General features: G+C 43.9%; 1 protein-coding gene across 1 annotated transcript; it reads right to left on the minus strand.

Moving 5' to 3' along the window:
- Positions 1-3938: 3938 nt before the first annotated feature.
- On the minus strand, positions 3939-12768 carry LOC100501771 (L-gulonolactone oxidase 3). The gene is made up of 2 exons (NM_001398832.1): positions 12009-12768; positions 3939-5256 (listed from the first exon to the last, which is right to left on the minus strand). The coding sequence occupies exons 1-2, from the start codon at positions 12681-12683 to the stop codon at positions 4180-4182; spliced, it is 1752 nt and encodes a 583-aa protein (NP_001385761.1). The 5' UTR covers positions 12684-12768; the 3' UTR covers positions 3939-4179.
- Positions 12769-23811: the final 11043 nt, after the last annotated feature.

A 23811-nucleotide genomic window follows, 5' to 3' on the forward strand; every position in this document is an offset into this window, starting at 1 on the left:
CTCGCGCATGTCCCCTTGTCTGCACTTGCCCTCCAGTGCCAGAATTTGTGATGGTCACCTTCAGTGTCTCCCCTCCATCAGGAGTCTTCTCGGCCACCACTTTCCTGCAAGAAATTTTGTTGTTTCTATCGGCCTCCCGTGCGTTGCCAATGATGACTTCTTTGTCTTTGCCCTTATCGGCTGTGTTGGGCCGAATTAGGACCTTTTTGCCATTGAAGTTGATCACATTCATTGGGAAGGGCTCTGTGTCCTCCTGAAATTTCAATTGTCCCTCGTTAATGGCCGATTGGATTTGTCATCGAAACACATTACAATCATTAGTGGCATGGGAGAATGAGTTGTGCCACTTGCAATATGCGCGACGCTTTAGTTCGTCGGTGGGTGGGACAGTATAATCGATCTTAATGTTACCATTTTTTAGTATTTCATCGAATACCTTATCACATTTGTCAACATTAAATGTGAACTTAATCTCCTCCTGCCGTTTCTTTTGAACTGACTGCAAGGAGGAGCAAGCCGAAGATTTGGCTTGTTTGGGCCAAACTATTTCGGCAGTGTAAACTTCCTTTGGTTCATCGTCCAAACTACTTTGATTGTGTTCTACTATATGAACATTATGATGAACCGTTTTGACTAGTTCTTTGCTTCGACTTTCACAAGCCAAAGCTCTCTGATGTAATTGTGCTAGCGTAAAGAACTGGATGCCTTCTAATTTCTCTTTTAAATAATAGCGCAATCCATCAAAGGCCATTCCCGCCAGTTGTTTATTTGTTAAATGAATTTGAAAGCATCGGTTTCTCGTATCCCGGAATCTCTGGATGTAATCAATAACCGATTCATCCTTTTCTTGTCGCAAGGTCACTAAATCCACTAAATCTAACTCATAGTCACCGGAGAAAAAGTGATCATGGATTTTTTGTTCTAAATCCCCCCATGACAAGATAGAATTAGGAGGTAATGTAGCGTACCATGCGAACGCGGTTCCTGTTAAAGATAGTGAAAATAAACGCACGCGAAATGCTTCCGTGTCAGCCAATTCTCCTAATTGTGCTAAGAACTGGTCTATGTGCTCACGTGTGCTTTTTCCTTGGTCACCCGAAAACTTTGCAAATTCGGGTATTCTGGTCCCCTGTGGGTATGGGAGACGGTCAAATTGGCTATTATAAGGTCTCCGATATGAATGCCCCTCGGGGACTATACTAACTCCGAGCTTATCTCGGAACGCCCCAGATATTTCCTCTCTTACTACATCGATGGCAGTCGGTGGGAGACCACCGGCTCTTTGGTACAATATGGGTGAGTTTGTTTGGATGCTGGTATGTTGTTTTCCTCCCCATTGGTTTGGGTTTTGCGGCGTCTTAATACATGCCCTATGAGGCTCATAGGACTGGCCATTCCTTTCTGGCCTTCTGGGGGCCGGAAAGTACTCACTCTCACAGGTTTGGTAGGTTATATTATGGTGCTGGTGTGTCGCATGGTGAGATGGGGAGTTTAGTTGGGACGGATGTGGAGTTGGATATCCATCCTCCTCAAAAAACTTTGTGCCGGACTGTCCGGTTAAATACGCGGACCGTCCGGTTACGTGCGCGGACTATCCGACCATGTGGCTGGACCGTTTGGCATTATATTCGGACTGTTTGGCGTCGTACGCGGACGGTCCGAATGGGTTATCTAGGGTTTGCACGGTATGTGGCGGCTTGGGTGCGGGCCTTGGTAATTCGCTTCTAAAAATGGGATCGGTCGCCGCTGGCCCGGACGGTCCGCGCTCACGTGCGGACAGTCCGGACATGCGCGGATCGACAAATTTATCGCCGATGTGCGTGGGAGGCTGTTGTTGCCCAGGATACATGTCTATCGGCCTCCCATAAAGGGGTTGTGATTGGTTGTGACAACCTGTTACCGATGAATCACGTGTGTATTCCCTCAGTTCAACTTCGTGCGAAGGAAGATTTGCAATAGTAGACTTATCAAGCGCACGCACTAGCCTTTTATGATCGTTTTGTATATCCCCTACGATATGTTGCATCTGCTCTCGTTGTTCATCTATGTAAGCTTTAAGAGATTGGAGCTCATTAGTGCTACTTACATTGGGGGTATTCGTAGTAGGTCGGAGCGAAGCTAGATCCGTCGCCCGTTGCCGAACGACTTTGTTGTTCCTGTCCAGCTTGAAGTCAGCCAGGAATTTCGCCTTTGCTTCTTGGATCAGCTGCTCCTGGCGCTCCTCGAATAGGAGCTGTTCTTCAACCGGCAAGATTTCCCATGTCGGCTTGATGATATTGCTGGTGGAAACTTCAGAGCTATCCTTTGAACCGGCCATTGACGGCCGATCTCGATAGGTCTATATGAAATTGTCCCCAGCGGAGTCGCCAAAAAGTATGTTGACACCTTTTTAGGGCGCCAATCACTCAACACGAACCAGCGGCGGTGCTCTCTGCACAGGGGCGGACGGTCCGCGGCCTGGCACGAGGCTAGGGTTCCTGCCTGACGGCTGGACGGTCCGCGCGTGAGCAGGGGTGGCGGAAGATCGCCGGCGGCGCCTAGATCTCGCTCCCAGGAGGGACCCCGTCGGGGAGGAGAGATCCTAGGTGATGTCTAGGCTCGACAGGCCGACCTAGACTCCTCTAATCAACGTAGAGTCGAAGAGAAGCAAAGAATTTGAGGATTGGAAGGCTAAACTAGAACTAGACTTGAACTACTCCTATGAGATAAATGCGAAATAGAAGTGTTATTGATTCGATTGATGATTACAAATCGGCCGTATACCTCTCTATTTATAGAGGAGGGGGATGGACCCTTTACAAACTAATTTCCCGAGCTAATTCCGCGAATCTAGCTAACAACCGTAGCACAAAACTCGAAACTCTAATCTGCTCTGCGCACGCGTGGACCGTCCGGTCCGCAGGCGCGGACCGTCCGCGCTCAAATTGGTGCTCAACACGAACAAACATAGTTGTTTGGGTTTTGGTAAATAATCCATATGAATTAAACGAACAAATATTGATTGGTTGAGTTTTAGGATTTAATTCCACAAGGGATTGGGTGAAATGCTTGGATTCACCCAATCCATGTGAGGAAATAAATCAGTATGGGAAAAATTCCCAAACTGCCCAACGAGGCCTTTTTGGATTCGTCCCTGGTTTTATTACCCTAATACCAAGACAGGGTCAACACAAGCACAGGCAGTCGGCGTGCCTCTAGATTAAGCCAAATCAATGCCGAGCTAAGGCGTGCGACAATGTCGTCCCTCTCAGTGCAGGGGATGCGACGGTGCACCTCACACGGACCTTAATGTGCGGCGTCGCGCTCCTAAGGTCGGATTGCGCGGATCCGGCTGATCCCTAGAGACGTTGACGACGATGTGACGAGAAGAGGAGAAGATTTAATTGCGTTCGGCTCGAGAACCGTACTGTATTGAATACATCAATACGTAATTTAGTCATGATGTTTATTTTGACTTCAAATTGTAGTTTAATTTAGCTTAAGATACCCAGAGAATCTTTATTGGATCCGTCCCTTTGTACAGATGTGGAGAACTATACACTTGAGTTGCCTCGAATTTTCTCGTTTATTGGATCCGTCCCTGGTTTGGTTATCCCGATTATTTGCTTTGATCTTAATTGATGTATTAGTTCTTTATTATTGCAAAGAGGTAAATAATAGAGCTTTTAGTGTTGATGGCTGCTTCATGTTGACTAATTCTATCACAGCAAAATCAAAATGGCGAAGATTTGTCCTGTAATTTTGCCAAAGTATTTATTTGCTCATGGCCATGAATGTAAGAGGCTATATATATGAACTTTTTTGTTTTTTTTTCTGTGGACGTGAAATTTGTAACAATATTTAATATTTAGGATCTGTTCAAACCCAACAAGATTCTAAGAATCCGAAGAGAAAAATCGCAAAATCTCACGATGGCATCCAAACAGGCTAGACATTTTGTAGCATTTTAAATCATATATTCTTAGGATTCCCTTCCTTTATAAGGATATTTGATACATGTAACTTCTTCATTGTCACTGATTTAATTTCTAGAATGCCAATATTACAGAAATTCTTCTCCTTTTTGTATTATGACCCTAACGTATAGCTACAAGCACTCTTTAAATGTGAAATCTATTATCCACACGGCTCACAGCTTTCAGTCAAGCTCGAAACCAATCCACAGAGAAATATGGTGACTCACTGGTTCTGCGACCCCGAGTACCTGCAGACCCTGGCGTCCGTAAACACGAGCCCCGGCCTGCAGTAGTACCCCTGCTCGGGGCTGCAGTGCCTGTCCTCGGAGCACACGCACCGGCCGTCCAGCGCGCACCCGTCGCCCTTGGCCAGCTCCACCCCGCCGACGACCTCGTCCGACCACGGGCTGTCGAACAAGCCCCGGGGGTCCAGCTGCCGCTTAGCCGCCGCAAACTGGCCCCACCGCGGGTACTTGCCCCGCACGCCGGCGAACGCCACCAAACGGTTCTTGGCCCAGTGTGGCCTGGCGCCGTGCTTGACGAACGCCAGCTGCTCCACCTCCTCCCACACGTCCTGGCTCAGCCGCGGCGCCGCCGAGTCCGACGCGCGGTAATAGTTGAAGTCCACCACGACGGAGTCCTCCGGCTGGCCGAGGTGCGCCGCGGACGCCTTCACGAACCGGACCAGGAGGCCGTTGTACACGTCGACGCCGCAGAGGCTGTCCGAGCCGGCGAGGTCCCGCAGGCGCTTCACGTCGAGGATGAAGTCCCGGAACCGGGCCGGCGAGAAGATCGCCGTGCTCTCGTAGAAGAAGAGGCCGTGGAACCTGGGATCCCACCCGCACGCGCTGAGCAGGTCCGCCGCCGAGGAGCGCGCGCAGGAGCCCGACGTCTGCATCTTCCCCTGGTACCCCACCACGGGGTACCCCGTGAACAGCAGGCCGTTGTTCTTCAGCCCGTTGCCGACCAGCCGCTTCGCCACGCCCTCCGCCGCCGCCATCGCACACTTGCCCTTCATGTTCTTGGACCGCTCCAGTGAAGTTTCTACCACTCTGAGCCCGGCGGTGACAGCGATGGGCGTCGCCTGGAAGCCGATGAAGTCGTTGACGCCGTCCCCAGGCGCGTTGGCCGGCGCGCGGTCGTCGATGCGGTACACGGCCGTGTGCTGGGACGGGTACCAGGTGATGTCGGCGAACTCGTGGCTCGCCGCGTGAGCGGCGAAGTCGTCCTGGAAGGTGGAATCGTTCCTGTAGTCGAAGGTGATGCTGCGCTTGAACCTCGGTTCCAGTGACAGCGTGATCTGCAATGCAACCAACCTCGTTTTGACGCACCGAACCCAAAATCAATTCACTTCGCTAGCATTACTAGTGTCTAATGAAAAAAACACTCGACGGCCTGTTTGAATACATAGGTATTGAAGAGATTGAGGGGCATATAATCACTTGCTAGTTATATGTTTCTCAATTCCCTTTAATACCCATACATCTAAAGCTTGTTTGGTTGGAAAATAATTGAGGGGATTGTACCTAACCAAACAAGGCCTAATAAAAAGACAATCTAGTTTGCAGTGGACCAATGTTTTTGAAAATTCGCTTCTGCAAATATGCAATCCTTTTATAGATATATTCAGAGATGATGCATCTTATGACATATGGGACATCTTCTAAGTTATAATGTTGTCTTCGGCTCTTCTAAATCCATCATTTATAACCGTCCTTTACATTCTACTCTATGATATTACCTTATTTATATTTTAAACAACGTCCTATATATCTCGTCCTCTATATGTAAATATCTATTAAAGACATATTTATATGTATGTATTTATCATAATCTCAAATATTTTGTACATGTTCTAGTTTTACTAAATCTATTGTTTAAAGTATTAAAATTGATAGAAGAGTATGAGAGAGAATCTCTATATATATAGAGGACGAAATGACGTCCTCTATGTTTAGAATACCGTTTAAATGATGCTAATAGAGAGGTAGAGGAAGAGAATCTCCCCTACATATAGGGTACAGTAGCCTTTAGACTTTGTTCGATTGTATGAGATCGAAGAAGATTGAAGAGAATTAAATCATTTTATTTTTATTTAATTTTGACTATAAAGAAGATTATTGAGGGGGCCTAATCTTCCTTCAATAGCCTTGAATCCACTTGTAACCGAAAAAAATACTTATAGGTTATTGCTAGAGTCTAAAACGGTTGCATCTCAATGTCAATAATATCATCTAGGGCATGGATCGCAGATGAAATTATCATTTTGTTGGAACTTGCTCTCCCGAGCAAGATGATCCAACGGGGGAATGAAAGTAATGCAAACAAGGTTTTAACTCAGGAAGGCAATTGCTCTGTTAATCTCGCCTCTCAAGGGCACTGTGCGGCGGTATTTATAGATGTCTGAGTGCCCAGCGTCTTAGATTAAGGACGCATGTGCCCTCAAGCGTCCAGGTTATCCCCGGAATATTCTTATAAAGCAGGGTTACAGACTGTAATTACAGAGAAGCCTTTACAAATTAGGCCCGTAATGTGCAGCAGCCACGCGGGGCCTGTTACAATGGGCCGAATTCCACGTGGGCCTTCGTATTGGATGAGGGCATAGGATGAGACGACCTCGTCGTAGGCCTTCGTCCTGCAGCGTGTTGGACGAAGGGTGGAGACTGCCAGTCGTTTCGCCTCCGTTGGTGCAGTGAGATTGGCGAAGGCATCAAGCAAATGGTAGCATCTTCGCCTTCGCCCCAACACATTTCTTATTTTTTTAGTGGATGGGCATAAGCATGGCGTTGTGCCAATTTCATTGACGGAGAGGAGAGAGAGATAATCTTAGCTATCCAGGATACAAATCCTACTCTCGCGCTAACAGACGGAATTTTAGTACTGGAAGATGAACTGTCCACAAAAGAATGAAGTCTCTAGGCCTATTTTTAGTTCACATGTATAAAGTTTGATAAAATATATAGATAAAATTAGTAATGTTCACACCAAATAAGTATAGTATATAAAATATATTTCATGATAAATTAAATGGTATTTAAAATTATAAAGGTTGATATTTTTATTTAAACTTAAGATACTTTAACGTGTACTATAGTAAAATTGTATTCTTTCCTGAACATATGGAGTACTGATATTACTGTTATACACTTTCACTTATTCCACATGTGAGAATGGTTTCTAACAATAGATAGAATTTTAGTACTAGAAGATCATGAAATTTTTAGTGGGTTTTGGTGATTAATAACAACATAAGATTATTTTGATTAATACATGTTTTGCAGAGGATTTTGAGTTAGGTTATAGTAATGTTGATTATTGCCTTGTTGGACAATCAATGATGAATGATCATGCCCCTAATAATGGAATTTTGTTTTGGTTTTCAAAGAATTTTCAAAGAATGGATGACAAGCTTAAGGACATACTAGTTCTAAGTGTTGATTAGAGTTAACATATATTTAAAATAGTTTAGAACATTGTTTTCTTTATCTATACTACAAAGATAGAATAAACTAATAGTTTGACAAGCTTAAGGATATACTAGGTGAGTTTGTCTGGTGTGCTCGACCTAGAGATGTCCAAACGGGTTGCCCGGTCTGACCCGACCCCGCTTAAGCACGAAACGGTTAGGTCTTAATAGTTATACTGGCCAAGCCGATCTGCCCGAGGGGCTCAACTCTATGACCTAGCCTAGGACGGGATAGGCCCAACCGTGCTAGACCGGCCCAGTAAGCCTGGCCCAAAAATGTTCACCGTGCCAGCCCAAGCCCCACAACATATAAACCATGTTTAAAATTAGTTCTCCATAAAAAATTGAACATATTTACAAATCACAATTGAAGAAAATAACTAAATACAATAACATATATTAAAAATAATACACATATCACAAATAAATGATTGACCTTAAATAAAGGATAGAGCTATTTTTGCAATGTTTACCTTATTAAATGGGTCGAGTTCTAGTCTGTTCCCCGTTTAGGATCGGGTCGTGCCCGGACTAGCCCGACAAGCTAAAAACTCTGAACAAGCTCGGCACACCACCTGTGCCAGGCTAGGCTCGGGCTCGCATAGAGTTAGGATGTGCTGAACTTGGATAGGGCATAAATAGCATGCTTCGTGCTGGGCTCGCGGGCCACGGGCTTATTGTCCATCTGTAGCTCGACCTAGCTAGTAGCGAAAGCGACACGCCAAATGCACGAGGTGCTGGCGTGATGCACCTCGAATTGCGCCTCCGGCGCTGGTGCTCATCAATTGGCTATAATGTGCAACTAAAACATCGGGCTCGCGCCAAGTGCACGATGAGCTGGTGCATTTGAACAAGCATCCTCCCTTGTAGGATCTCGCCCCATGCTATCTTCGGCACCCTACCCTATCGGCGATCTCCATGTGTCAGGCCATTTCTACAAAGAGCATGTTCACTTGACTTTAGTCCGTACTGACTTCTGCTACAATGTTAATCCGAAGCGAACAACCTAAAAATCTCTGCCACAAGGGAGTCTTTTTTTGCAGGACTAATCGTACACATATCACTCTACTTTAACAAAATTATATCATTAGTTATTTTAATGCTATAGAGTGTTATAAAAATAAACTAGTTTATAACTTTTTAAAATTAAAGTGCCATATTTCTAAGTCGGTTGTTGTTATATGTTTATTTATTTTATAGACAGTATTTACAGTTGTTTCAAAAAAACGAATTTTAGAGACGACTCAATCGTCAGTTGGTTCTAGGAAATTGGTTTCTAGTCTCACCTAAAAGTAGGAGTTGCATAGTAGATCCACAATTTTCAAACAACCACGAATAAAAACTGACCTAAACAAATGTTGTGGTTCTAGAAAAGTTATGTAATTTCATAGTTGACAACTTTTCATTTAAAATCATCTATGCATGACAATTAACATTAGAATTTCTCATTTGGAAATTCAAAATTTTAAACAACTTTGAATGGAGAAATGATAAAAACAAGAGTCGATCACGAAATCATTTGAAACACATGTTTGGATTTCTTACATGGACATCTATGTATGGAAATAATTCGAAATCATGTATATGTGGAAAATCTATGTTTGAATTTCTTACATTTAAAATTTATTTTTTTCAAACAATCTTGAAGGGAGAAATGACCAAAATAAAAGCTATAGATCTAGAAACGTTTCACAACGTTATAGTTGATAACCGAGCGGGGCCTCAAAAAGGGAACTATTCCTCGAATTTACCTTTTTTATTTATTCATTTAAACTTATTTATACAAAGAAAATTAAATCTAAAATAACTTACATTTGAAATTCAAAATTTTAAAATGGCTATGGATGAAGAAATGGACAAAAATAGTGTTGTTGGTATCTAAAAGTTCTAAAACATTGTAGTTGACAATTTCTTTCTTTGGATTCATTTAGGGTTCCAAATAGCTATTGACCAACTTTCGATCAAGACACACATGTTCTATAAGAGTGTGTTTGGTTGAGGAGAGAATGAGAATGGAGTGGCTCTATTCCTATTTTAGATATTTGGTTTTCAATAAAAGAGGAGCGGAACGGCTTCTGAAGTCTTCATATAAAAATTTACCAAGAATAGTTGGAATGCTCCCGCTCCACAAAAACGACTGGACCCGAGCGCTCTGCTCTCTTTCCTTCCCTCTACATTCATATGGCTCTTCAACTAAACAAAGAACGGAGCGGCTCCACTCGATTATACTCTTTAACAAAGCAAAAAATAAAACGACTCTATTCTATTTACTAAACGCATAATAGAACGGCTCCATTCTCAAAAACTGGAATGAAGCCGCTATATTCTAGTTGACTCTCTAACCAAACGTGCCCTAAGTGTAGCGGTTACCAAAGGAACGCGGGTTGGCACCTCGCGTGTGGATGCACAATGTGGTCTCACATGTTTTTGTTTTTATTTTTGCTATTTTTTCACTAAATTTGTGATGCCTGATATAATAACGCGACCTAAAGAGATGGCTTAAAATACAGCCGCATCTCCAAATCGATTTTGTAGAGGACTTCATGTTTTCAGCCGCCGCCTCTAGAAATTTGTTTTTTTAGAGATGGCGAAACAAACTATTCCTCCAAAGTATTGATCCCCGTTGTTTTAGCGTTGGGTGACGGTGCTTGGAGCTCGGAATGCCTTGAATTTGAAGGGAGGTTGTCGTCTCTGTTGGTTGGCATGTTTCTCACCTTTCCATTGTGCTCCATCATTGAGAATGGCTTTGGATCGGCGGCGTAGCTACGAGGGGTGGAGTGGATGCACAATAATTGTGGTGCGTGTTGTGATTAGTGGTTGTAGGGCGCTACGATCTTTCGTAAACTCTGCTAGAAAATGTCTTTTGAAAGTATATTTCAAGCTGATCTCCGTTCTACAAGAAAAGCTGTTGTAAACTGGTATGATGTGCCTACTTTTGCTCCTTGAGGTCCTGGCATAAATGAATGAGCATGCCACTATTGGTGCCCCGTACACACTGCTTTACCGGACAGAGGACAGCAGCGCCCTGGACTATTCGCAGTCCTCTCTCTGTATCTCACTTTGCGTCGTATCGCTAAAATTCTAACCCTACATTTTTATTTGATTTCCTGATGAATTGTTAATGGACAGGTCAGTAGACCAGCTAATTGTTCCCTATACCTCTTAAATAGCTATTGTTGCTAGTTGCTCCAACCCAGCTAAATCTAGCTAACAACTTATTAGCTGACTAACAATTAGCTATAGATGTTTAGAATAGGATCTTATTAACTAAATTTTCACAAGGTTAACCAAATCTTGTAAAAGACATCAACTATTTTTTTACTTAAGGAAGAACTATAGATCAGTCAAGCATACCAATCACACATGACCAATTTTTTTTAGAACAAACAACTAGGTGTTACTCTATCCTGTTACAAATATAAGTTCATCTAAGTTTATCCAAATTTATAATTTTCCTACTAAAATAAAAATATTTGAAAAGTTGGATATTGGGGAAGTATTTTTCATAATGAATATACTAATATCATTCTTGTTTTGACAACCTATACAAACCTCTAGATATTGATTGATGATCAAAGTTAAAAAGGTTTGCTTGTGACAAACCTGGATGAACTTATATTTATGATCAAAGCAAGTAGATGGACACGGAATGACCTCTCGTTCCCTCTCTCTAAGGAAACATGCTCTTTAAAATGCAACGGATTGCCTCCCGACAATTTTATACATCTTTTGTAAACCAATGACAATAATGGCCTATTCACTTGATTTCCAACTACCACCTAGCTCATTTTATAGGTAGTAAAGATAATTAAATGATACAGTATGAAATATTTGTCAAGGCAATCAATTTCTGTATTATGAGTTGCTAAAAGTGGAGTTCCCTGCCGTTGGTAGTATATGATTTTTTATAATTTTATAAGGAGTAAAAAAATCGCAATATTTATTAAGCATGGAGGTATGCATTACATTTAGATCTCCGCGGTCTTCTCTTGACCTTCTTTTTGGTTGGTTCTTCTTTTTTATTTTTGCATTTTATTGCATACAGTTTTGATAAATTTTTTATGTCCCGTTTGAATTATTAGAATTGAATTTCATTCTAATAATAATAATTTAGACACATATCAATTAAACTAATTCGGTTATATACAAAAAATATATATATATAGTATTATTAGCAAGATATATGAGATATTTATGTGCTACATTCTTATTATAAAAAGGTGAGACGAAGAGTGTCATGTAAGTTATAGAATAAAAACAAATTCTAATAATGCATAAAATTATTTTTCATCCTCCACCTCATGAATTTGATATAGTCTTATATCTGAACTTTGAAAATTGGTGAAATGTCAAATTCCAAACTAAATAAATTACTTTATTTAGTAAATTTCAATTCCTCTAAAATGAAGAGATCCAAACGCCTGGTTATAAGTAAATCATGAATACCTTATCTCAGAGCTCAACTATAACATAAAAATATATGGAAATAAGATTTATATAAATTTGAAACAAACATGCACCGTTTTTTTTGAAAGGAAACATAATTTTGAACCATTACGATACGAATGATGCGTTCGATCACTAACCTTGGAGACGACCCCAAGCAGCCCGAGCGAGACAAGCGCAGCCGGGAAGAGCTCGTCGCCTCTGCGCAGCGTCAGGACCCTGGCCCAGCCGTCAGCCTCCCCGGCGGTAACGACGAGCCTGAGCCCCACAACGTGGTCGTGCACGGCACCGCCGCGGCCCCACCACGAGCTGCCGTGGGACCCTGTGCTCACGAGCCCCGCGACGCTGACGCCCTCCCAGTACGGCGCCGCCGTGAGGCTGAGCCCGCTCGCCTCTGCCGCGTCGATGACGGCCCGCAGCGGCGCGCCGGCGTCCGCGGTCACCGTCCGCGCCGCGACGTCCACCTCCACGCCTGCCAGCCTCGCCGTGCTGATGAGCAGGGTGGTGGTAGTGCCGTTGCCGCCGCCGGGGCAGGCGAGCTTCGGAATGGTGTGCGCGAAGCCGCTCACGACCTTGACGCGGGCGCCGCTGGCGCTGGCGCGCGCCACGGCCGCGACCACCTCCTGCTCGGACGCCGGGTACGCGACGGAGGAGACGGGGCAGTCGGCGCGGTCGCTCGACCACGCGCCGTAGGCGTTGGAGAGCACGCAGCCCGTGGTCCCGCCATCGCTGCAGCGTACCGGAGGGCGCGGCGGCAGCGAGAGCGCCGGCGCCGGGGCATGGGACCACAGCAGCAGGAGAAAGGTGGCGAACATTTTTTTATGCGAGTGCGCTGGTGCGCCTTTGCTTGTGGAGCGTTGGTGTGTTTCTTGGACTTGGAGGCTCTACCTTTTGATCTGCTTGGCGCTGCTCTGTCTGCCAAGCGACGCTTGGTTTGGTTATCTTTAAAGAATGTGCGACCGGAGTAGGGCTGTCTAGTTCAAATGTTGATCACGGCCTCGAATGATTTACGGATGGCAACAGAAGATTGCTTGCCAGTTGTGAATTTGGACAAACAATTGCTAGTATTAAATAGGAGTATATATATATATATATATATATATATATATATATATATATATATATATATATATATATATATATATATATATATATATATATATATTAGGAGCTCTGGGCTTCTAATAACTAAAGGAAGCCCAGGCGAGACAGTGTAATTCGGTCGAGTCGGACCAGGTCCGGACGTCTATAAAAGATAGGGATCAATTTTTCACGCCCCATCTCGATTCATTAGCAACGGCGGTTGCCGATAGCGCGCGCGGTGGTGGACCCTTGGCCGGTGGCTGCGGTGGCCGCGGCTCCCCGACCTCGACATGTGGTGGCGGCGGTTCTCAGGCCGGTGGCCGCAATCCATTACCTCGACGTGCGGTGGCGGAGATTCCTCGATCCGGAGTAGTGGCGGCGGTTCCCCGATCCAGAGGGCGAGCGACAACGGGGCCCTTGTGCGGGCAAGCGGCGGCGTCCCCGAAGCCCCGAGGAGGCGACACTTCCAAAGCCGGCGAGCAAGCGACGCCCGTCGACGTGTGAGCGACGGTGACGCATGAGGCGCGATGTTCGAGCGAGCGACGTCACGAAAGGCGCGAGATGCGCGCAGCGATGATCGCGCGTGACATCCTCCGATCCGCGCGCAGTTTTCTTTTCGATTATTGTGTTTTATGCCTACCACATGTATTATTTACGCTAAAAACTGTACGATTTTATGCTTGAACACAGAGTTCGTATATCAGTTTACTGCATGTACATTGGAAAGACAATTCCTTGATTTATGCTGTCCGTAATTTGCGCGCATGCAATGGAAACTCCCACGATTTTGCCATAATTTTTGGATCTGTATAAAAATAGAAACCGCATGCATGCGGCTGCCATGTTTTTCGGATCTGTCATAAAAATAGGATCGTAATAACAACCTACTAAAGCTATCAACCTTTAATTGACTCGGTATTTACGCTTATAATTGAAAGATTTTATGCTCAAAACTTAAGGTTTTTACGCTCCACCCGGAGATGCGTCCACCCGTGAACAACATGCCAGATTTTTTACGCAGTGTAAGAAATTGCATAAATACCTATACCGTGTAGTATAATTTGTTTCAGTATACATCATAAACTAGTTCTAATGCGTTTAGCTGCATGGCTGTTGGAGGGATCCTATATTTATGAAGGAAATAAAACATTAAATGCGATTTTTTGTTTCCATGCATGCAATTCATTTCCTTTCATTGCATATTCTTTCCATCATAAATTCATGTACATGCAGCTGGTAGCAGATTTTTACGCAGTATACCGAATTGCATAATTATCTACATAGTGTAGAATATTTAGTATCAGTATATATCATAAAATGGTCATTACGAGTTTTAGTTGCGTGTCTGTTGCAGCGATCATAAATTTATGGAGGAAATAGAGCCTTTAAAATAGAAACCGCCACACATATCTTTCCTAAATTTACACGCATGCCAGGGAACGTGTTTGACTCATGCATGCATTTTGCCATAATTTTTGGATCTGTATAAAAATAGAAACTGCATGCATGCGACTGCCATATTTTTTGAATCTGTCATAAAAATAGGATCGTAATAACAACCTACCAGAGCTATCAACCTCTCACATTGGCCAGATATTTACGCTTATAATTGAGAGATTTTATGCTTAAAACTTAAGGATTTTACGCTCCAACCTGGAGATGCGTCCACCAGTGAACAACATGCTAGATTTTTTTACGCAGTGTACCAAATTGCATAAATACCTACACCGAGTAGTATAATTAGTATAAGTATAAATCATAAACTAGTTCTAATGTGTTTAGCTGCAATGTTGTTGGAGAGATACTATATTTATGAAGCAAATTAAACATTAAATACATTTTTTTCTATGCATGCAATTCATTTCCTTTCATTGCACATTATTTTCATCATAAATTCGTGCGCATGCAGCTGGTAACAGATTTTTACGCAGTATACCGAATTGCATAATTATCTACACAGTGTAGCATATTTAGTCTCAATATATATCATAAAATGGTCCTTACGTGTCTAGCTGCATGGCTGTTGCAGCGATCCTAAATTTATGGAGCAAATAAAGCATTTAAAAATAGAAACCGTCACACATTTTTTTCCTAAATTTACTCGCATGCATTGGATCGTGTTTGACTCATGCATGTATTCCTTTTTTGTGCTAGCAGACTTGGGGCAGGTGGCGCACCCGACATGCTGGTTGGGCGCGCTGGGTTGAACAAGTTTGTAGGGGTGGTCGGCCTGGGCTTCCTTTAACTATTGGAAGCCCAGGGCTCCCGTTATACCTACCCTATATATATATATATATATATATATATATATATATATATATATATATATATATATATATATGAACCTTTAATCAATATACTGTTAAATACCAAATTTAGCAGCAGCACGGTAAGACGGTCCATATCTCAGAGGGTCCATAAGAGTAGGCCGGACAATTTGCGATTAGAATAGTTTATGCTATGGTGCTTATCACATGCTTGATTATCATAACAAACTTACAGGGATCTGTTAGATCTTGCTTAGAAACGGATCCAGACCTCCTTCCTATATATGTAAGGGGTTATGGCCAATTGAGAACACATAACAATTGATCTGACAATCCAAATCTACCTTATGCACTAACAGTAGGAATAATTTAGTCTTAGTTGTAGTTTCTCATCCTCAATCTCTATTTCTCTTCGGCTCGACATCGTCTAGAGGTGTTTTAGGTGACCTGCCGATATTAAGACAACCCTAAGATCTTTCCTCCGCGAGTGGTCCCTCTTGGGAGGCGAGATCTAGGTTCTGCAAGAGATTCACGAAGCCCTTTGGGCCCTCGTGGATGGTCTGCCGCCTCCACGTGGATGGTCCGCCTGCCCGCAGAGAAGAGCAGAGCTCCCTGCGTAGAGTCACCGATGGTCCAATGACCTATCGCGGACGGTTCGTGCTCCCGCAGAGGGATTCCCTAAGATTCTGCTCCCCGCGAGCGAGATCTATGAATTGTTGGTGTTTGGCCCAAAAGGCGCTTAGAATGGTCGTCCTAAGGACTATAGACCTCTACTCTTACCTTGACCTTTAGTGTCATTTCAAAAGTTGGTCATCTTGACCAATTCTATGTTATTACTCATCTTACAAAAGTTTTATCTCACTTTGCTTTTTGTTTACTTGTTGGTCACATAGTTCTACTCTCACTCTTGTGCTTACAATGTCTTTTGTAGATGGCTCATATTAGATGCACTGCATGTAAGTCAGTGATCCCCTTTTTTCCCTCTCTCCAGGCGGAGCGCCCACTACGTCGCACGGTGACAGGTCAATCTAGCCACCTGGAGAGACTGCACCGTCGCCTGCACGAGGAGCAGGAGCAGCAGGACACTTCCCCCTCGCCTTAGCAGGAGGTGGAGTCTGGAAGGAAGCCTTCCCCTGCACCTTAGCCAGAGATGCCCCCTACATCACCATAGGGTATCCCAGCTGCTGGACAAGACCCTGACGGAGACGACGACAACGCTGGTGGCAGTTCGAGCCACGACACGGAGCTCTCGGAGGAGCAGGAGCCGAAGGGATGGATCGCTAGACCCATCACTCGCGACGCCGCTCGCGGGTGTCACTTCCACGATGCTCTCGACACCCTGCTGCATCGGGCCTTCGACCGACACACTTAGTCTATTGAGTACCGTTGTGTAGTCTACCAGCATCATCGCGGGTTATACCCGGACTAGTAGGAGGCTACTTGCCTGGTGTGCCGTCCGGACGATGATCTCCGGGGTGTAGAGGCCTTCTTAGAGCATTATTCTATCACTGAGAGGGATATTGTCGAGGCAGCCATGCAAGATGTTGCACGACATGCACTTTCGTAGTATTGCTCGTTGTTCGACCGGCAGTGCTGGAGGTGTGATTGTCTTGCCCATTGGTGAGGGCAATCCCAGGCAAAACAACATGGTCAACCTGGTTGTCGTGCTCAACACCAAGCTAGATCATGCCCTTGACGAGTTGGGCAAGGTTCGGGCGGAGGTGGCGCAATTGTGTGCTGAGCGTGCAGCACGCCACTATCAGGATGGTGGTTCTCCCGCTCCTGTCAGGATTCAGCATCCTTACTGCTCGCCGCCCCGTGGTCGCTTTGATTACGGCACCCCTGACTATAGGACTCAGATAGATTTGGAGCCATAGATCGACAGAGTCGGAGTCTGTAATAATTCTTACTTCAGTGCCTTGGTCTTAGTCAGTCTTAGTTAGAGTTAGTTTGCTTATCATATGTTTTGATGCTTGTCATGATAAACTTGTAATGAAGTTGGATCTTTGTAATGATTATGAAAGGGAAATAGGGTCAAACATTTTCCTAAATGATTTTGGTGGTTGAATTGCCCAACACAAATATTTGGACTAACTAGTTTGCTCTAGAATATAAGTTCTACAGGTGCCAAAGGTTCAACACAAACCAATAAAAAGATCCGAGTTAGGGTTCAAAAGAAAGGAGCAAAAGAAACCAAAGAGGACCCTAGTCTGGCGCATCGGACTATCCGGTGCGCCACCGGAAAGTGTCTGGTGCACTTGGGAGGATCGACCTCAAACTCTTCGCCTTCGGGTTTCTGAGGCGACTCTCCGCTATAATTCACCGGACTGTCCGGTGTGCCAAGCGGAGCAACGGTCGCCAGCGCAACGGTCGACTCCAACGGTCGGCTGACACAGCGAACAGTGCGCGCAGAGTCAGAGTAGCGCCAGAAGGCGCAGCGGACAGTGAACAGTGACTATCTGGTGCACCACTGGACTGTCCGGTGGCCCAAGCAGTCAGAGCTCCAACGGTCGAAACCATCAGAACCCTAACGATTGGGTGACGTGGTTGGCGCACTGGACAGTGTCCGGTGGCGCACCGGACTGTCCGGTGCGCCCATCGACAGTAGCCCAACCCCAATGGATGGTTTGGTTGTTGGGGCTATAAATACCCCCAACCACCACCATTCAAGGCATCCAAGTTTTTCAGACATCTCACTCAATACAAGAGCTAGTGCATTCAATTCAAGACACAATTCAATTTAATCAAAGCCTCTCCAAGTCTCAATTCCACTCAAAGCAATTAGTGACTAGAAGAGAGAGTTTTGCTCGTGTTCTTTGAGCTCTTGTGCTTGGATCACTTTTCTTCTTCCTCCATTCTTATTCTCAAGCAACTTGTAATCAATGCAAGAGACTCCAAGTTGTGGTGGTCCTTGTGAGGGGTCTAAGTGACCCATTGATTAAGGAGAAAAGCTCACTCGGTCTAGGTGACCGTTTGAGAGAGGGAAAGGATTGAAAGAGACCCGGTCTTTGTGACCACCTCAACGGGGAGTAGGTTTGTAAGAACCGAACCTCGGTAAAACAAATCACCGTGTCATCTGCTCTATTTCTTTGGTTGATTTGTTTTTGCCCTCTCTTTCGGACTCGGTTTCATTTCTAACACTAACCCGGCTTGTAGTTGTGCTTAAACTTTATAAATTTCAGATTTGCCTATTCACCCCCCCCTCTAGGCGACTTTCAATTGGTATCAGAGCCCAGTACTTCATTAGAGTCTAACCACTCAAAGTGATATCAGGAGGATTCGCCAAGAGGGAGATGGAGACCGACACAAGCCACAGGAAAGCTCCATCGAAGGAGTCTGGCACCAAAGGAAGGGAGGAGTCACCTCCCCGCGTCAAGTCGCATCGGAGTGGCGACAAGAAGAAAAAGATGAAGAAAGTGGTCTACTACGAGACTGACTCTTCGTCGCCATCCACCTCCGGCTCCGACGCTCCGTCTGTCACTTCTAAGCGCCATGAGCGCAAGAAGTTTAGTAAGTTCCCCCTACGCTACCCTCGCATTTCTAAACATACTCCTTTACTTTCCGTCCCATTAGGCAAACCACAGGTTTTTGATGGTGAATATTATAGCATGTGGAGTGATATGATGAGGCATCACCTAACCTCACTCCACGCAAGCATATGGGATATTGTTGAGTTTGGAGCGTAGGTACCATCCGTAGGGGATGAAGATTATGATGCGTACGAGGTTGCCCAAATCCGGCACTTTGACTCCCAAGCCACTACTATACTCCTCGCCTCTCTAAGTCGAGAGGAGTATAATAAGGTGCAAGGGTTGAAAAGTGCCAAAGAGATTTGGGACGTACTAAAGACCGCACACGAAGGAGATGAGGTGACCAAGATCACCAAGGGGGAGACGATCGAGGGGGAGCTTGGTCGTTTCATGCTCAACCAAGGGGAGGAGCCACAAGCCATGTACAACCGGCTCAAGACCTTGGTCAACTAAGTGTGCAACCTCGGGAGCACCAAATGGGATGACCATGAGATGGTCAAGGTTATTCTAAGATCACTCGTTTTTCTTAACCCTACACAAGTTTAATTAATTCGTGGTGATCCTAGATACAAGCTAATGTCTCCCAAGGAGGTTATAGGAAAGTTTGTGGGCTTTGAATTAATGATCAAAGGCTCCAAACAAATCATCGAGCGAGGCGCCACCTCCACACCCGAGGTGCAACCCGTTGCATTCAAAGCGATGGAGGAGAAGAAAGAAGAGTCTACGTCAAGTAGACTCCCCATCGACGCCTCCAAGCTCGACAACGAGGAAATGACGCTCATCATCAAGAGCTTTCGCCAAATCCTCAAGCAAAGGAAGGGGAGAGACTACAAACCTCGTTCCAAGAAGGTTTGCTACAAGTGTGGTAAGCCCGGTCATTTTATTGCTAAATGTCCATTATCAAGTGATAGTGACAGGGGTGACGACAAGAAGGGAAGAAGGAAGGAAAAGAAGAAGTACTACAAGAAAAAGGGTGGCGATGCCCATGTGTGTCGGGAATGGGAGTCCGATGAGAGCTCCACCGACTCCTCCTCTGACGAGGACGCCGCCAACATCTCCGTCACCAAAGGCCTTCTCTTCCCCAACGTCGGCCACAAGTGCCTCATGGCAAAGGACGGCAAAAAGAAGAAGGTAAAATCTAGAGCCTCCAATAAATATGCAACATCTAGTGATGAGGATAGCTCTAGTGATGATGAAGATAATTTGTTTGCTCTTTTTGCCAACCTAAACATGCAACAAAAAGAAAAATTAAATGAATTGATAGGTGCTATTCATGAGAACGATGAACTCTTGGATAGCCAAGAGGACTTCCTTATTAAGGAAAATAAAAAGCATGTTAAGGTAAAAAATGCTTATGCTCAGGAAGTAGAAAAATGTGAAAAATTAACTAGTGAGCTTAGCATTTGCCATGACACTATCTCTAACCTTAGAATTGAAAATGCCAAATTAATTGCTAAGGTGGAGAAATTAAATGTTTGTGATGATTCTCTTGTCAACCTTAAAAATGATAATGCTAGTTTGATTGCTAAGATTGACAAGTTGAATGAATCACTTTCTAGCCTTAAGATTGAGAATGATAAATTAATGTCTAAGGCTAAAGATTTAAATGTTTGCAATGTTTCTATTTCCAATCTTAGAAATGAGAATACCATGTTACATGCTAAGATTGATGAATTAAATGTTTGCAAACCCTCTACATCCACAGTTGATCATGTTTCTATTTGCATGAGATGTAGAGATATTAATGTTGATGCTATTCATGATCACCTAGCTTTAATTGACAACAAAATGATCACATAGCACAACTAACTAACAAGATTAATGAGCATGAGATAGAAAATGAAAAATTTAAATTTGCTAGAAGTATGCTCTATAATGGGAGACGCCCTGACATTAAGGATGGTATTGGCTTCCAATAGGGAGACAATGTCAAGCTTAATGCCTCCAAGAAATTGTCTAATTTTGTTAAGGGTAAGGCTCCCATGGCTCAGGATAACGAGGGCTATATTTTATATCCTGCTAGTTATCCCGAGCATAAGATTAGGAGAATTCATGCTAGGAAACCTCATAATGTTTCACATCATGCTTTTATGTATAAAAATGAGGCTTCTAGCTCTAGGCATTCTACCCATGTTAAAATGCCTAAAAAGAAATCTCCTATTGCACCAAATGAACCTAATGTTTCATTTAAAACTTTTGATGCTTCTTATGTGCTTACTAACAAATCAGGCAAAGTAGTTACGAAATATGTTGGGGGCAAACACAAGGGCTCCAAGACTTGTGTTTGGGTACCCAAGGTGCTTGTTTCTAACATCAAAGGACCCAAGACTGTTTGGGTACCTAAGAACAAGACCTAAACTTGTTTTTGTAGGTTTATGCATCCGGGGGCTCAAGTTGGATCATTGATAGCGGGTGCACAAACCACATGACTAGGGAGAAAAGAATGTTCTCCTCCTACGAGAAAAACAAAGATCCCCAAAGAGCTATCACATTCGGGGATGGAAATCATGGTTTGGTCAAAGAACTTGGTAAAATTACTATATCACCAAACCATTCTATTTCCAATGTTTTTCTTGTAGATTCTTTAGACTATAACTTGCTTTCAGTTTCTCAATTATGCAAAATGGGATACAATTGTCTTTTTACAGATATAGGTGTTACTGTCTTTAGAAGAAGTGATGATTCAGTAGCATTTAAGGGAGTACTCGAGGGTCAGCTTTACTTAGTTGATTTCAATAGAGCTGAACTCGATACTTTCTTAATTGCTAAGACTAATATGGGTTGGCTCTGGCATCGCCGACTAGCCCATGTTGGGATGAAGAATCTTCACAAGCTTCTAAAGGGAGAACACATTTTGGGACTAACAAATGTTCATTTTGAGAAAGACAGGGTTTGTAGCGCGTGTCAAGCAGGAAAGCAAGTTGGTGTTCATCATCGACACAAGAACATCATGACGACCGACAGGCCACTTGAACTACTCCACATGGATCTATTCGGCCTGATAACTTACATAAGCATCGGCGGGAGTAAGTACTGTCTAGTTATTGTGGATGATTATTCTCGCTTCACTTGGGTGTTCTTTTTGCAGGAGAAATCACAAACCCAAGGGATTTTAAAGGGATTCTTCAGGCGAGCTCAAAATGAGTTCGGATTGAGGATCAAGAAAATAAGAAGCGACAATGGGACGAAGTTCAAGAACTCTCAAATTGAAGGCTTTCTTAAGGACGAGGGCATCAAGCATGAGTTCTCTTCTCCCTATACACCACAACAAAATGGTGTAGTGGAGAGGAAGAATAGAACTCTACTTGACATGGCGAGGACCATGCTTGATGAGTACAAGACTTCGGACCGGTTTTGGGCGGAAGCAATCAACACCGCTTGCTACGCCATCAACCGACTCTACCTTCACCGAATCCTCAAAAAGACATCGTATGATCTCCTAACCGGTAAAAAGTCCAATGTTTCATATTTTAGAGTCTTTGGTAGCAAATGTTTTATTCTTGTTAAAAGAGGTAGAAAATCTAAATTTGCTCCTAAGGCTGTAGAAGACTTTTTACTTGGTTATGACTCAAACACAAGGGCATATAGAGTCTTCAACAAATCCACTGGATTAGTTGAGGTCTCTTGTGACATTGTGTTTGATGATACTAATGGCTCTCAAGTAGAGCAAGTTGATCTTGATGAGCTAGATGATGAAGAGGCTCCGTGCGTTGCACTAAGGAACATGTCCATAGGGGATGTGTGTCCTAAGGAATCCGAAGAGCCTCCACAAACTCAAGATCAACCATCATCTTCCATGCAAGCATCTCCGCCAACCCAAGATGAGGATCAAGCTCAAGATGATGAAGATTAAGATCAAGAAGAGCCACCTCAAAAGGAGGACAACGATCAAGGGGAGATGAAGTTGATCAAGACAAGGAAGATGATCAGGATCTAAGACCGCCTCACCCAAGAGTCCACCAAGCGATACAACGAGATCATCCCGTGAACTCCATCCTCGGCGATATTCATAAGGGGGTAACCACTCGATCTCGTGTCGCTTATTTTTGTGAACATTACTCTTTTGTGTCTTCTATTGAGCCATACAGGGTGGAAGATGCAATAAGAGATTCGGATTGGGTGTTGGCAATGCAAGAGGAACTCAACAACTTCACGAGGAATGAGGTATGGCATCTTGTTCCATGTCCTAACCAAAATGTTGTAGGAACCAAGTGGGTGTTCCGCAACAAGCAAGATGAGCATGGTGTGGTGACAAGGAACAAAGCCTGACTTGTAGCCAAAGGATATTCACAAGTCGAAGGTTTAGATTTCGGTGAAACCTATGCACCCGTAGCTAGGCTTGAGTCAATTCGTATATTACTTGCCTATGCTACTTACCATGGCTTCAAGCTTTATGAAATGGACGTGAAGAGTGCCTTCCTCAATGGACCAATTAAGGAAGAGGTCTATGTTGAGCAACCTCCCGGCTTTGAAGATAGTGAGTACCCTAATCATGTTTACAAACTATCTAAGGCGCTTTATGGGCTCAAGCAAGCCCCAAGAGCATGGTATGATTGCCTAAGAGATTTCCTTATCACTAATGGCTTCAAAGTCGGTAAAGCCGATCCTACACTCTTTACTAAAACCATTGCAAATGATTTGTTTGTATGCCAAATTTATGTTGATGATATCATATTTGGGTCAACTAACAAATCTACTTGTGAAGAGTTTAGTACGATTATGGTTCAAAAATTTGAGATGTCTATGATGGGGGAGTTGAAGTATTTCTTAGGATTTCAAGTCAAGCAACTCCAAGAGGGCACCTTCATTAGCCAAACGAAGTACACTCAAGACATACTCACCAAATTTGGAATGAAGGATGCCAAGCCCATCAAGACACCCATGGGAACCAATGGGCATCTCGACCTCGACACGGGAGGTAAATCCGTAGATCAAAGGGTATACCGATCAATGATAGGATCTCTACTTTATTTATGTGCATCTCGACCGGATATTATGCTTTCTGTATGCATGTGTGCAAGGTTTCAAGCCAATCCTAAGGAAGTTCACCTTAGGGCCGTGAA

Source organism: Zea mays, chromosome 5 (assembly GCF_902167145.1).
Source record: "Zea mays cultivar B73 chromosome 5, Zm-B73-REFERENCE-NAM-5.0, whole genome shotgun sequence".
Lineage (NCBI taxonomy): Eukaryota > Viridiplantae > Streptophyta > Magnoliopsida > Poales > Poaceae > Zea > Zea mays.

Excerpts from the sequence above, each read along its gene's own strand:
- LOC100501771 (NM_001398832.1), bottom strand. The coding sequence starts at position 12,683 with ATGTTCGCCACCTTTCTCCTGCTGCTGTGGTCCCATGCCCCGGCGCCG. Across the intron at positions 5,257-12,008 it reads TGCTTGGGGTCGTCTCCAAG|ATCACGCTGTCACTGGAACC; the intron begins GTTAGTGATCGA and ends GTTGCATTGCAG.